Source organism: Homalodisca vitripennis, chromosome 6, assembly GCF_021130785.1.
Source record: "Homalodisca vitripennis isolate AUS2020 chromosome 6, UT_GWSS_2.1, whole genome shotgun sequence".
NCBI lineage: Eukaryota > Metazoa > Arthropoda > Insecta > Hemiptera > Cicadellidae > Homalodisca > Homalodisca vitripennis.
The window spans coordinates 57,189,396-57,204,900 of NC_060212.1; the positions used below are offsets into that span (position 1 = coordinate 57,189,396).

The 15,505-nt window shown below is 30.5% G+C and overlaps 1 protein-coding gene across 1 annotated transcript; it reads left to right on the top strand.

The window, feature by feature from the left end:
- Positions 1-725: 725 nt before the first annotated feature.
- On the top strand, positions 726-6,948 carry LOC124364345 (putative defense protein 3). The gene is made up of 4 exons (XM_046819734.1): positions 726-893; positions 2,498-2,888; positions 4,018-4,109; positions 6,496-6,948. Exons 2-4 carry the CDS (start codon positions 2,553-2,555, stop codon positions 6,572-6,574), a joined length of 507 nt encoding a protein of 168 aa, XP_046675690.1. The 5' UTR covers positions 726-893; positions 2,498-2,552; the 3' UTR covers positions 6,575-6,948.
- The last annotated feature ends 8,557 nt before the right edge of the window (positions 6,949-15,505 follow it).

Sequence of the window (15,505 nt, forward strand, 5' to 3'; positions counted from 1 at the left end):
TTCAACTCAAGTAATCTATAAAAGACCATGGAATGTTGCAGAGACATTCTATTTATTCCACTGGTACCTTCAGGCCCTAAAAATCCTGTCATATGAACAAAGAATCAAGCATTTACTACTTGCTAAAGTCTAAATTTGGAAAATGGATCAGGAGATTAGAATATCTTCCATTGGCCATTACTTATCATACGGGTGTTTGGTGTGTCGTTTAAAAATGATAAACTTATGATGTCAGTTGTTCAGCAGGAAACTGTGTTCGAAGCTACGGCTTCCTACCATATACTTTCTGATATTGTATCAAGTAATAAATTATTTGCTTATTGTTGAGTTGTTTAGTACTGAAATACAGCTGTATAAGGTAGTAACTGAATTAAAATTTATTCATTTGCTTGTCGCTTGCATTGTACTGAATATATAGCCGTTTTAGAATACAAATTATATATATGTAATCATTATAGGTAAAATCTAAATTTTAAAGCTGACTTGTATTTTTTAGAAATAAAATAAGAACTACACATTTTCTTTATACTCCTCAATCGTCAAAACCATATATTTATTAATCAAAATAATAGAGGAGTCTGTTTAGAAAAATTGCCTCAGTTTATCATAGAAAGATTATAGCTGTGATAGAGCTAATATATTTTTTTTTATTAAGAAACTTTTTTAATAGTTCTGTATGAATGTGTAACGACCGAAAAAATGCATAAAAGTATACACAATCAGCGACATCGGTCAGTTATGGCAGAAGTGAGACAAGTGACATTGATATCAGATGGAGAGGTCTGATAAAACTAACATTATACATTTACGTGGGCATTCTTGTGTATCGTTGTGTTGGTTTAAAATGAACTTCAAAGTTTCTTCTTAAGTTACAGTGTCCCTAAATAATACAGGTAAGCCAACACCAGTCACTACCATGTAATAATTGTATTATACTTTGTAGTAGTGCTGATCTGTTGCGATCATCACAAAGTGGGTTACACAGGTTAATGTGAAAACTTACAATAAACAGGAAAGTGATTGTGAACTTGATATTTATAACTATATCGGTTCACTAACATTTTGTGGTACAACAATAATATGTTTTGATTAACTATCAGTTGTATGCTAACTTGACTTTTAGTTTTCATTGTAAAGTGGTTACTAAATATTCTGCCTAATATCAGGTTAGATATATTATGCTGGTCATGATTTAAGCCGGTTTTAATTTTTGTATTACAAAATAGAAATTGAATTTTGGTTTGAAATTTCTTATTGTTTTAATTGAGGCAAAGTAAATATTGCACATCGTACTACCATATAAGAAATTTAATAATTGTAAATAATTCTAAACGTTATCTAATAATAAATAAAACATTAATATGATAGCTATTTTGCATTTCTTGCAATAATACTTTATTTGTATCAATTGTAATCAGGTTGAATTCATAAACAGTAATAGGTTTTACTAATACATTTTACTGCGTCGAAAGTTTTTGTAATATTATAGTTCTCATGATGGATCTGGCCAAGAATTTTTGTTTATAATAAAATTGTAAATTCCTGTAAGGTACTAACTTCAGACCAATATTTAATAGAACTAATGAAAATAAATTTTAATTTAATAAAATTTATATTTCTTGAGTTCATAAATTTTCGTAAATTATACAAAGACGTGATATATATTTCTTTATATTTCATATAAAAGCTATATTTATCAAAATAACGCATTATTATTATTCATAAAAGGTGGTCTACTGCACATAGGGTAAGGCTTGTCTCATCAGTTTATAATGAATACATTTGAAGCTTCATTGCAATATAACATTTGAAATGGACAAAAACACCTATAAACTGAGAAAGTAGAAACTTGTTACAATAATAACATTTAACGGTAATAAAAATTATATGGTTGAATGAATATGGAGATTTTACACAAATCACAGAGCTTTCACATACAGTATACAATTTTCAAGGTCATGGAGTATAAAAAAACGTTTCAGTTCATTGGCCTTTCTCTTGCGTTCGTTAACTGCTGAATTCATACCGATAATATAATACGTGCTAAACCAAAATAATACCTGACACACCAATATAGTAGTACTAAATGTTAATAAAACAATACTTTTCCAAACAGTTTATTTTTTGGACGAGGCCATTCGAAACAAAAGTTACCAGGCGAGTCCAGAAATAAATATTTACATTAATTTTGTATAATTAATATTAAAATACTTTATGCCAATATTTTTTTTAAACTCTGTGCATTGTTTTGTATCGCACACTGTTCATCTGTTAAATAGTTTAAAGGTCCGAAAATATTCAACAAAAAATCTACCAAAAACTCCTTAATATTAAAAACATTATTTTTGTAAAATAATTTCAATGTGCCGTGACAATGTTTCGATCTATTTAAGGGAAATTCATAAGTTATATTGGTTGCGTATTGAAACGTAAATGAAACGTAGTTTTGAATTAATTAAATTTGCCATTAAATCAATTGAGTATATTATTTTACCAGACAATTCAAGATAGGCATAAGACAGCCGAGCAGGAGTCAGACAAACGTGACGTAGATGCTGCCAGGAGTAGGAGTGACTGTCTGGTTAGCGCTTCCAGCACTGCTGCTAGCTGCCGAGGACCTGGACTCCAGCACCTGCCTCACCCTCGACCCATTCGACAGCGCGCTGCCCCAGACAACACCCTCGCCCTACACCCTCTCTTGTAGCAAGACTGGGAAGATCACGAACCAGGACTCCATTATCTTCACCATCAAGTCCTCGCGACCACGGGTCGACTTCCGACGGTTCGTGGTGCAGGCACTGGACCGCGTGAGCGGTGTGGCCGTGGGCATGTTCGTGGACACAGGAGACGCCGACATCACCGTCGTCAACTGTTTTGGTCGTTCTGAGGTAATTTATACCTGATTTTGTACGCTGTATTGAAATACAAATAATAGATTTGACTGAGGATACCAACCAAGTGTTTAGCAATAACTTATGGCTTAAAATATTATAACAGTTAACGATCACATCTATATTACAGCTGTTATAATATTAATCCTTGATATAGCACTAAGAAATTCCTTTGGGATTTTAAATTTAACCCGAATAAACCAAAGAAAGATACACTAGCTCATTCAGTTAATGAAACAAATTTCCAAGGTTTTAATTATAGAGCATATGGCAGTGTAGTAGAACATTGTACTGGAACACATATGTATAATATACTTCGGAGAAGAATACTGGTCTATAACTCAACCTAATTGCCTCAGCAATAATTCTTTTATCTTCTCCGTTTTAGATTAAAGAAGTCTTGTTTAAGTTTTACGATGCTGAGCCAGTACACGATATACTGGCTGCTACATAAGATGTCGGTTGGACTTATGGGGAAATCCTCACTAGTAGGAATTGGGACGCTGAAACCTATTAGGAAATTTAGTGGTTCAGAGCGAGTTTTGTGTGTTAGTTTTATTCTCACATCACGGTTATAACTACAACAAAGAGTTTCGTGAGACAGCTGTGTGGTATACTGACCATATGATAACTACCAGAGCTGAACATTTAACACAGGGGCAGGTATATGATCTGTGATTAATGACCATTGCATGTAAGGCGTATAGAGCTACAGCTGGGGTTGGTATAACCTGAAAAGTTATAGTTTATAGTTAGTGTTAGTCTTCTAAATTATTTTCTTACCTATATTTTAATGTAAATATTCATCTTTACTGCAATTCTAGCAATATAAAAAGACACGAAATAATGCATGCAAACAGTATAGATATAAGTAGTTACAACACAAAGCATTGGCAGTGAACGTAGATTGTATAAATAAACACAAAAGAACAAAATAGTATAATATTTCCACATTGTTTCTGGATAAAACTATGTGCTTATGTTGGCTGAGCAGTATTAAGTGTGAGGTGTATATGGTACCTGTATATAAATAGTATTAAGCTAGATGTTGTATCATGAATTAAAATCCCCCTGTATGTAAAACAGTATTAAAGTGATAAATGTTTTAAGTGGTATTGTGTTACAGAACACTGCGATAGAGTTCGATACAGAGCCGAAGACAGAAGCTCGCATGAGATGGATGCCTGACTTTGACTACGCAGGCAATATCACATTCTTGTAAGCGATTCCATGTAATATATTAGAGATTTAAACAATCAAAAGTGTTATTGTGGTCCATATCATAATAAAACCAAGCCCGGGGAGGCCAATAAGAACTATTTTCAATTTCAAAGTTCTAAACACTTTTAAAGATTTATTTTCTATCTTATACGTATGAGACATGTCTCGTTAAAAAAAAAAATTAATATCTATCTGAATGCTGAGTTATTTTTACCAGGGTTTTATGAGTTATTTAGGCAAAATTCTTATCTTTTGAACCTATCGGTTAAATATTTTAAAAGTATAAACTTTACAATAAAAAAAAGCTTTTGGCTACGTACCAATCACTTCCTGTACTAATTCTACGACCAAAAATAGGGTGTTAAAGTGCTTAAAGTTTTACATTGTTTTACGGGGTAAAGCTCAGGGTCGTTTTACTAAAATCGGTTCACTTATGTTTCATTTTAATTAGTGAGAATATCGCCAATTAACTTTTATCTCAAACACAACTCTGTGTGACTCTCACCAGAGAAAGTGTAATATCGTGGATACTGCAGTGTTCCACTTATGCTGGTGCGTATGTGACGTATTGTTTATGCTCTTGATTAGTGTTCTTGTATAGTGACATCATTTGGGTTCATTTTTCCTAGTCTGGACTTCTAAGCTGATGATGTTCAAATTCAGTTATGATATTAAACCTTTTGATTTACAGTCTATGTATGCACTTTATATATTTTAAGTACATATTTATTTACTACGTGTTTTCAATTTCGGAAACCCCCATTAGGTGATTGTAAGCATACCCGACATTCTCAGGAATTGAAAACCGTGGCAGGAATTTTAATAGATTCTATTGCTCGATTATATTCTTGGTTGGAGTTAGAATTGATTACAATACTTACGAATGTTGGAACGCAACATTGCCTCTGCAGTACAAGTAATAACTCGGGACCATTACAATCTTTACTTCCAAGCCAGTGCTAAACCTCACTACGACATCATTCTTATACCGGGCATGTAGATAGGTCGACATGGTGCTGTGGACTAACCAGCTCGCTCCCTTGATCTTACCCATAGATTTTTCTTTATGGGGTTTTAGAAAAGTGAACTAAACCAGACTACCAAAACTTAATGATTTAAGAATGCCGACTGAACACTTCGGTCTATAAATAACGGCAGAAATGTTGGAGCTTCTGAGTCAAGTTTTCATTTCTGTTAGGAAATAAATAGGGTAAATATAATTTATTTTGAGTTCAAAAAAGGTTCAGGAAATATTTTTTATTTTATTACGATTATTTATTTTGAAGTAATTTTAAACTTACTAAATATTCAACAATTGTTAACAAAAGTATTGATTTTTAGTGTTTCTTAAATTAAAACTTTGAAAAGCAGTGATTTTAAACTGGATTGGGGTAACGACCTCTAGTTTGCGACATTGATCCTCTTTTGTAAGAGCCATTCATAATAAGATGTCTCGAAGCATGGATTGCGATTAAAAGGTGCGATTATATAAGAGCAATTGTTGTAGGTTGTCGAAATACCATACGTAATGTAAGGAAAAATGTATAACATATAAACATATGGGCAAATAGTGTCCACTTTTACTTCGTTGGTCTTTTAATCAATAGAGTTATTCTTTGGAACAAGAGACCCTGTATCATGTTGCAGATCACACAGACGAAGGACAGACAGACAAATAGACAGACAAAGTATGCATTCAATTTCATAGCATTTGAGTTCCTCTTTCCTACACAAGGAACCGGAGTTTTGTAAAAGTTCGAAAGTTGGGACTACAAAATGAAATGTGATAAACTACCGCCAGGCTGGGTGATCAATCACTGCTCAAGGCTGTTGACTGAATCCATGTTCTAGTTATGGAGAACTCATTACATTCCACTTAAGTTTGCTATTATCAATATAACTATAATGTAAGAAACTAATATTATAGTTTTCAGAAATTCACCATCTCTCATTGAATCTATGACAATCATTAAATGCTTCTCTTTATTAAATAACGTAATTATATGTAAACACTGACATATATGTATTGCAATGCATTATATGTATTGCATTATTTACATTTTGTATTAATATTTGTCCATACCAGCGCTATATAGCTATAACCGTGTACGCTAACGGCAGCAGATTTATAGAACCACATAACGTACATATAGCAACTTCAGGTTTTAAGGCATGTAAATAATAAACACAAATCAATATTATTACAACATTCAATTCTTGTAAGTAACATTAATCGTGTAGTCTCCATATATATATATATATATATATATATATATATATATATATATATATATATATATATACTGAATTTTTCTGATTTTTAACTTCTATTAGCCAGTAATTAATACATTGTACTTTAGTTTTGTATTATTTCCTGTTTTAGGGCAACAATAGTCCAGTCCGGAGAGATTTTCTGGCTGAGAGAGAAGGGAGATTCAATCTCTGTATACAACCCGTGGTAGAAATTTACATATTGATATTGTATGTTTGTATATTTTCTTTACTGTTAGTCGTACTGTATTATTATTTCTAACCCTTTTTCACGTAGGCAAAATCAGTTCACACACAATACACAAGGAAGAAATCTACTAAAAGTAAATTATTTCCACATCTGTAACAAAGTTGTTTTAATTACCTAATTCTAGACTGTATTGCTGGATAGAAAACATTTAGAACTGCATTTACAAAAATTATCAAACTTATTTATCGCAGTGTAATGAGACTAAATGAGTGTTGAAGCAAAACCGTCTTGCTGTAGTTCCCCGAGTGCTGTGTAAAAGTTATTTACTGTACAAAGTTTATTTTTCAATGAATAATAAATAAGTTTCCAATATGACTAAAATTCTTCTAAACAATACCCCTAGTGTTTTGTAGTTTTTCGTAAAAAAGGCAACAGATTCGTACTTTTAAGGAAAGACACATTAAATAATTAATTTTGGCTGGTTAAGTAAGTTTTTCACCGAGTTTATAATACAGTGCGGAATAAACAAGTGACGGAAAATGATGAGTCATACATTAATTAATAAAGGGTAGTCTAAAATGGCATTTTTATGAGTAAGATACACAACTTATTTCAAGTATAATATTTTGCTTGTAGAAAAATAATTATTTGATAGTATACTTATTACAATTACAAATATTCTTAGTGTTATTTTAGTATAATTTTCAGTACATTTTGCATCAGTTATTATTTTAGAATTTAGACATTTTAGTTTAATAAAATATCCCAAATATAAACTCTCAACTTCAATAGTTGTCTATTTGTCAATTGCAAAATTATTACTTAAAAAAAAAGTAATACCCCTTTATGTACTTTAAAAATACCATACACCACGTTTTTCTAAGCATTTTCGCTAAAAACTAAAATTTCAATTTATTTAGATTAAAATACATTGAAAATTGTTAAAAACCTACATGAGAAGTTTGCATATAATGAAATGCTTCTAGCAATCTAATTTATAAATGTCTTTAATAAATGTTATTTTCCAAATTTTATATTTTAAGATCATACAAAATATGTTTAATAATAATGACTTATGTGTAATGAAATTTCAATCATTTTAGGTATTAATGTGCAACAGTTATACTCACGATTACCCACTCAAAGTCAACTAATAATGTGATATGCCATACAAAACTTAAAAGTGTGATTTGTTTAAATAAGGCAAATTTTACTTCTCAGAACAGTTTGTTTACAATATTAAATACAAGGGCTGTTAGAACAGATATCCTAATCGAGTGAAACCTTTTAATAAAAAATAAAAACCGTTAAAACGTACAGAAATAGTAAACCAAACCTGTACACAGTGTTAAATTTATAATTTTTAAAAGGGAAATGTGTTAAAAATGTAACGTCACATTGAAAATGCAATATACGAGTGTTTCCCTAATACTGTTTGCATATTACACATAATGTGCAGTGACCAAACTGCACGTGTTGCTGGAAAAATGTGACATTTACCAGCAGAACGTCACCGAGACGCTTTGTGCAATTAATTGTAAATGTAACCAAATGCGTCTGTAATATACGTGACATTTCCATTAACTACGTTACATTATTGTGTGTCAACGCAAATAAAGTACATTTTCGTCTAAAATTCTAAATAATAATTTCACACTAGATCAAGGCAATATTACTAATTATGGAACAAGATATAATTGTTTTTTTACTATTATATCAGACCACTAATGTTATATAGTGTATAAAGCAGTTTCGTAACTCAATGCCAATAATAAACACGTCACAATAATTGACTCTAATTATTTTATTGTATTGAGTGGTTTATAATCTGATACATTTGTAATAAACATTTATGAAGGTACGGTTATTGGTCTTTAACTATAATAGAAAATACTATAGATTTATAGGATTAAAAAGGATAACTATATTATTATAAAAAGGAAGATGTTTAAATCCGAAATACATTTCAGAAACTCAAAATGTAAAACTTTTGGTATTGAAATTTATTTTAATCTTGCAGAACCTAGTTTTGAAAATCAATCTGTCCATACTACCCTACAGAATACATTTGAAATATTATATATGATCTTACTAAACCTTGCTTTTTGATCAAAATTATTGAAAACCTAAATCAAATTGTTTATATTTCTATTAGAATTTTTATTTATTAATTCAAAAAGTTGTTTATCTATAACGGGTCTTAAAGGAAATTTGTAACAAAAAATAATTAAAATAACTCTTTATTTAAGAAGGGTCAAAATATAATTTCTTTGATTTAAATAATAATTTTGGGTAATCACTATAAATAACAAAAAAATCATTATTTCCTTCATAATGCATCTTCTGTCACAATGAATCTGGTTACTATACGGAAAGGAAAAATGATTAGTGAAACCTTTCATATCCAAATATAACATATATCCAAATATTCATTCATTAACAAAAATAATATTGTTGAGAGAAATAATGAATATTTGTTCAAAAGTCATGATGTTATTAAAATTTATAAATGACGAAATTAAGAAAAGAAACAATTTAATTAAATGCTGACAACAGTAGTAAAATTTTGCATTTAGAATTAAATAATAAGGGGTGTATTAATATAGCGTTATAGGATGCTTGTAACAATTCATTAACACACTATGTTTATTGGTGAATATGGAATATATCCTCTAATTATAAGATCAAACAAAAATCATTTTGGAGAAAACCATTACATTACAATTATTACAGAAAACTGAAATAATTGCAAAGCACAGTGTAAAAAGTTAGTTAATAAACCTTACTAAGTTTCTAAAGAGTCTAGTGAAGATATTCATCACATATTCATCTAAACTAAAATGAATGAAGTATATGAATCTAATGTAATCAGTGCTTAAAATAGAGACTTACCATTACGAGAACTTAAAACAGAGTATCCCTAATTTTGAAAATTTACTAAGATTCGGTGATCCAAACAGTAAAAAAATTTTTATAACAAAAAAGACAAATCTGTAAATATTATATATATATTATATATTATATGGTTATTGTTTTAAAACAAATACAACAGAATACCTACTTATTCATGAAATAATTAAACGACCTCTTTTAATATTGAATGAGTTTCTTAATGTCTTTGTAAAAACCCATTAATATCTCCTCCAAATTTAAAATGAACAGCAAATTTTGACACAGTGTGCTGTTTGAATTCATATTGATATACATGAACCGCTTCCCTGGTTCAATATAGGCGGATTACTGCCTGGAACATGAGAACTACAGGAGAACCGAACTTTAAGGTTAGCCCAACGTCCCTATACCGCCCAGTTTAAATTGGCATATATTATAGTAGCGTTACTCGAGTTCATGACACACACTTGTCCCGGTCCAAAATGTGACTAGTAGCAATAACAGGACCCTCTCTACATGTGGGACATAGGTTTACCATTTCACGTTTACTCTACGAGCCGATATAGGTGGTAATACTGGTAATGTTGAGTGCGACACTTGTCTACGGCAGTACAGAGTGTGTGCTACCTTTCCTAAAAACTAATCATCATACATAATTTAAATTTACCAAAATTGTTTATCTATATCTAAGAAAGCTTTAGACAAAGAATTATGAAAATAATCATCATAAATAAGACCCTTAGGATAATGGCAGACTGAATATAATAATAACTTTGTAGTCAGTTTCTGCCGATAGTTGTTTAGAAACAGCTTCTAAGATTAAATGATGAATTCAGAATTCATAATAGATTAGTAGAAAAAACTTATGTTGCCGTAAATAAACTTTTAATGTGTGTTATTATTTTCATGTTATTTAAGATTTGTAATAGCATTATTTTAAATCTAAATATTACCGTTTTTTAACAAGGCACTATAATAAACCATGCTACACCAAAATATATTGTTTAGTGTTGCATGTTACATGAGTGTTTGTTGCCTGTTGATGATTAATATAATATTGTTTTAAGTAATAGTATTATTTAATAAGAAACCTAAGATTTTACTAAAGTATGTGGCTGTTATCTTAGTATAACGCTATAAACGATTTTAATAAGAACTTTAGTAGGTGCCATTCTAAAACCATTAAAACCAAGTGTAATTTAGTTACATAAATGTATGTAGCACACACTCTGTACTGCCGTAGACAAGTGCCGCAGACAACATTACCAATATTACCACCTATATCGGCTCGCAGTGTAAAAGTGAAATTGTAAATGTGTGTCCTACATCTAGAGGGTCATGTTATTGGTAGTAGTCACATGTTAGACCGGGACAAGTGTGTGTTATTGACTTGACTATAGCTATACAGTATTTCGGAGTCATCTTGTTCACTGGATCTCTCAATGTTTACTGTACAAAAAGCTTTAATATGACTTTTATAAAAACTTTGATTACTTCATACTTAATTATTTTAGTAAATATAAATAAAATATTTTACAATACAATCCTACTACGTAAAACAAAATTACTTTATTTGGCTCCAAAGATTATAGCGTGGCTGCCTATGTGAGCCAGTGCAATATCTGGCCATGTGTCTACATCCACAACAATTACGTGTATGCTACATACGTTAAACTATTATAATAATAATTAACATACAAATTGATAATAATGTTTGATAATTTTATGTTGATGGTGCATTTTAAATGTTGCTGCATTTTTAAAGTAGGTTTCCTTTACTTTCAACACATTAAAAAAATCGATTTGTGTCTTTACCCGACAGTTAAATTTCATTGAATGTACTTTGATAATTTATAACATTTATACATAGACTGAATTTATAAATATGTGAGCCTTCTAATTTCAAAAAAGTTGCTGCTAAAAAAGCTAGAGACGTTAAGAGGAACAACCATATGATAATATTAGTTTAAGCTTTGGGTTTCTCTAAGTTGATTTGTGTGTCTCCACTGTGGTACACAGGCATTCAGAGGTGTAATGAAACATGATAATATAGTTTAGAGTTTGAAAAATCCCCAATACTATGTATATATAATAAAATAAATTATTTGTTCCTTAATCGACTTCGAATCACGAACTCAAATTTAGGGGAGCTAAACAAACGCGTGACTAGTTAAGATTGGAGTACAACCCTCAAATATATAAAATAAAAAACGAATTTAAATATGTATATTTGAAATCATTGTATAGGGTTACACTAATTTTACCCTAAGTTACTCTAAAAATGAAAATCTCCTCAATATACTTAGGCTCTTTCCGAAGTAAAAGGGATGTATTGTGTTAGATAATCGTGGTTTTATCAGTCAATGTAAAGCCGGTTGTTTAATTACACAAACCTGCGTAAAATACAGTTATCTAACAATCTGTATTAATGTATTTGAGTGGACCTCAAAGCTTTGAACAGTTAGTGAATCAGGCCAGAAGTAAATGTTTAAATTTACCAATCAAAGACTTCACTCAGTGAAAAAAAGCAAGGCCTTTCACTGGTATAAATTGAACCATGTAATCGATACTGTAATCTCCCCCTTTTGTTTGTTTTTCATTCAAAATGTCCTACATGGTGTATGCATACATTCCCATATAAGTAGGTTTATGTCTACGTAGTGGCGTAGTATATATAGGATACAATTCGGTCGTAATGTTATACATAATAATGGCCACCTTGGATTTTTTGTGTAGTCTATGTCGGTAGTTTACAGTATTCAGCAAATATGTATTCCTGTAATAGAGTTTTATTTATTATGGTAATGAAGTCTGGAAAAAACGTGTAAATTTAACAGCCCAAAAGAAGAAATGCGACCTCAGTATTGAAAATTAAGAGAGAAAGTTCTTTACATACAAGGCTGGAGTACGTCACACCATATACAACAGGCTTGTCTGAGGAGATTTCCTATGGACAGATATCTATTTTTAGACATACAAAAACCAGTCACTACGATGTGATAGACACGATCTTTAAGCAAGGTGGGCCAACCGAGTATCCAACACATAACTTAGCTATGGTACGAAGGGTTGATTCAATTGAATTTGAGTTTAGCTCCAGTTCATCTTCCTTTTATTGCAGTGTATGGTATCTGACGCTGTCTCAGATTTGCCTCCTGGAATTTGGAATTATGTTCGTCTGAATGAATCCAGACAAATTCGACGACGAAACAAAATTACATTGTTTTGACATCAGAGAAACCTATAAATAAATACCTTCAAATATAAATTGAATTTGAGGAAGGTGAACTATGAATTTGAGGTCCTGAAATAGCTACGTCATGTGTTCAAAACAGTGTTGAAATAATTAAAGTTACAGTGAGTTAATGAGGATACTAGACGTCAGTTTGTGCTGATATCACATCTGGTCTCCAATTTATAACATAAAATATCTCCTTTATTGTTTTTCTTTTACCTCTAAAGAGGTAAATACAAATGCCGCATTTTGAAACGTCGTACGATTTTCTCGTTGCAATTATGGTTACCCTTGAGACCAATGTAAAAATATTTCCCAAAGAACAAAGCCAAATTCCAGAGAGTGACATGCACCTTTATCGAGCTCATCGTTACTCATATATAATATGAAGCTTCGCGGAAAATCTAAAGTATATAAGCCAATTTAATTTCGCGATATTGTGCGGATTAACAAAGAAACACAAACACCGACAGAAATGAAAGTTTTACAGTGTCTAGAGTGATAGATAGCTAGATAGCTAACGCTCAGCTAACAATGTATGAGTACGCCACATCCTGTGGCGCGTAACAGACTTCTTTGAGGTTCGATGGAAAATTTAATTGTACAGTAATTGCTGTAATTGATATAATTGCTGTAATTGATACGACAGACAATCATACAAAAATTTTATTTTTCTATACCTCAGAAAAAGATTGAACATGCAAAATGACATATCGTACTATTATCTAGGTTCAAGCCGTCTAAAATAAATGTTATGCCCAATATAAAGTCTATAGGTTAGTTCTTTTACATATATTGTGCTGACTGACAGGCAAACAGACAGACTGAAATAAATTTATCCAGCCCCACGAGTGATAGTGTAACAAACATATCTGCTGATTTAGAACAAACTATTCTCAGTCTGTACTAGCTCTGGATTATAGCTCTGTTTAATTTATATCTCTAATCTGGCCATGTTCCAAGCAACTACATAAATTAGTCGTTTAACAAGATGACGGGAGTACAATACAAACTGCACTAAGAGGTTGGGGAGGGGAATTTTTGATATCAAAGAAACTCGTTTTACTAACAATAGATGGATGGAGAAGATTCGCAAAGCAATTGTTTTTTCTTAAATATAATTCTTGCCCTCAGTATATCCTAATTTTCTCAACATTTGTCTTAAATGTTTATGAACCTTCATCTATTGTTACATACTGATCATGATTTGAGTATTTCGGACGTGAACTAAAAGGTCTATTGGAATTAATCGGAATCAATTAGAAACATTCATAGTAATAGCTAGAGCTGACTCTAACAGTTTACAGCTTAAAACATGTTTTATTTTATATAAGTTGTATTTTCAAGTTTAATATATGCTATTTTTCATAAAATATATTTATTTTAAAATAGGATTATAATGATTACGGAGAGAAATATAACAAAGGTAAGTAGATATAAGTAAATAGATAATAACAAATTTTTAATAGTAGCCAAAGTTTATACAATTAAACGGTTAAATTTACATAATTACTTGTTGGTTACAATTTCCTGTTTATTTAATACTAAGCTTAAACTATTGGTGGACTTCCTGATAAAACTGGCTCGTGTGATCAACCTAAGTAATTTCTCATCGTAAATAACCAACCATTATATAGTGTTTCCAAAGGGCTGATAAATATTGCAACAGTTTTTTAAGAAAAATTAAACTCTAAGCCGCACACACAAGATTTAAAAGTACTTTTCTCCGCGGTTCCTGATTAATTAAAAGGAAGTCTACTTACCACAGAGAAGTCTCATGGTGTAAGCATAGGTGATTTAACAAATATTTTCAAGGTTACAGTAAACAAAACCATTATATGCAGATGAGGATTAAAAAGTTACGGTTATTTTAAGTTTTTGAACATTGCAAACTACATTCTAAACATTATATTGATAAATTAGCGAATTCAAAGAATAAATGAAGTACAATACAAACTGTAACATTCACGCAGGTTTCACGACTGATCTCTAAAACAATATCATCGAGGGAGATCTGAAGGTTAAACATTACTCTTTATGTGAATTCAATTTGTAGAACAATATTTTTCTCCATCCTTAATCTTAATTGTTCTTATAATTTCACTTTTTAATAAACCTAATTCATAAAATTATACAAGCTGTCTTGTTAAAAACCTTTATTATAAAAAAAATAGCAGTCGTGGGACTGCCAATAGAAGTGAAAACGGAACTATTAAGTTGAGTGTAATTAAAACTATATGCAAAAATTATATGCAATTTTTTATGTTTTATTTATTAGTTACATATGATGGGTTAAACAAATCATGAACAAAATATAAATACAAAGTGGTTGAAAAAAAATTATATGAAATTTTTTATGTTTTATTTATTAGTTAAATATGATGGGTTAAACAAATCATGAACAAAATATAAATAAAAAGTGGTTGAAAAAATAATTAATATACAATTATCTTAATTATACATAGTATTTATATTTACACGAATTTCAATGAATTCAAGTTTGAACATTATTTTCATTATTTACATCATTGTCATCATTAATTTCGACAATACTTAGATTATCTGTTCGTTCAATCATTTCATTGTATTCTAAAAAAGATACAATAGGTTTATGGTAACTGAAATAAGAAATAAAAATATTTGATTGAAATTTATCTAAATATCGTATAAAAACAGCATCGATAGTCGTTTTATACTTTGTTGTACTGACTTTTTGATCATTAGACATAGTCAAACGTAATGTTTCATTCAAAAATTCAATTAATGATAAATTTTTGTCATCTGCGAAGTTAATATTAAAGTCTC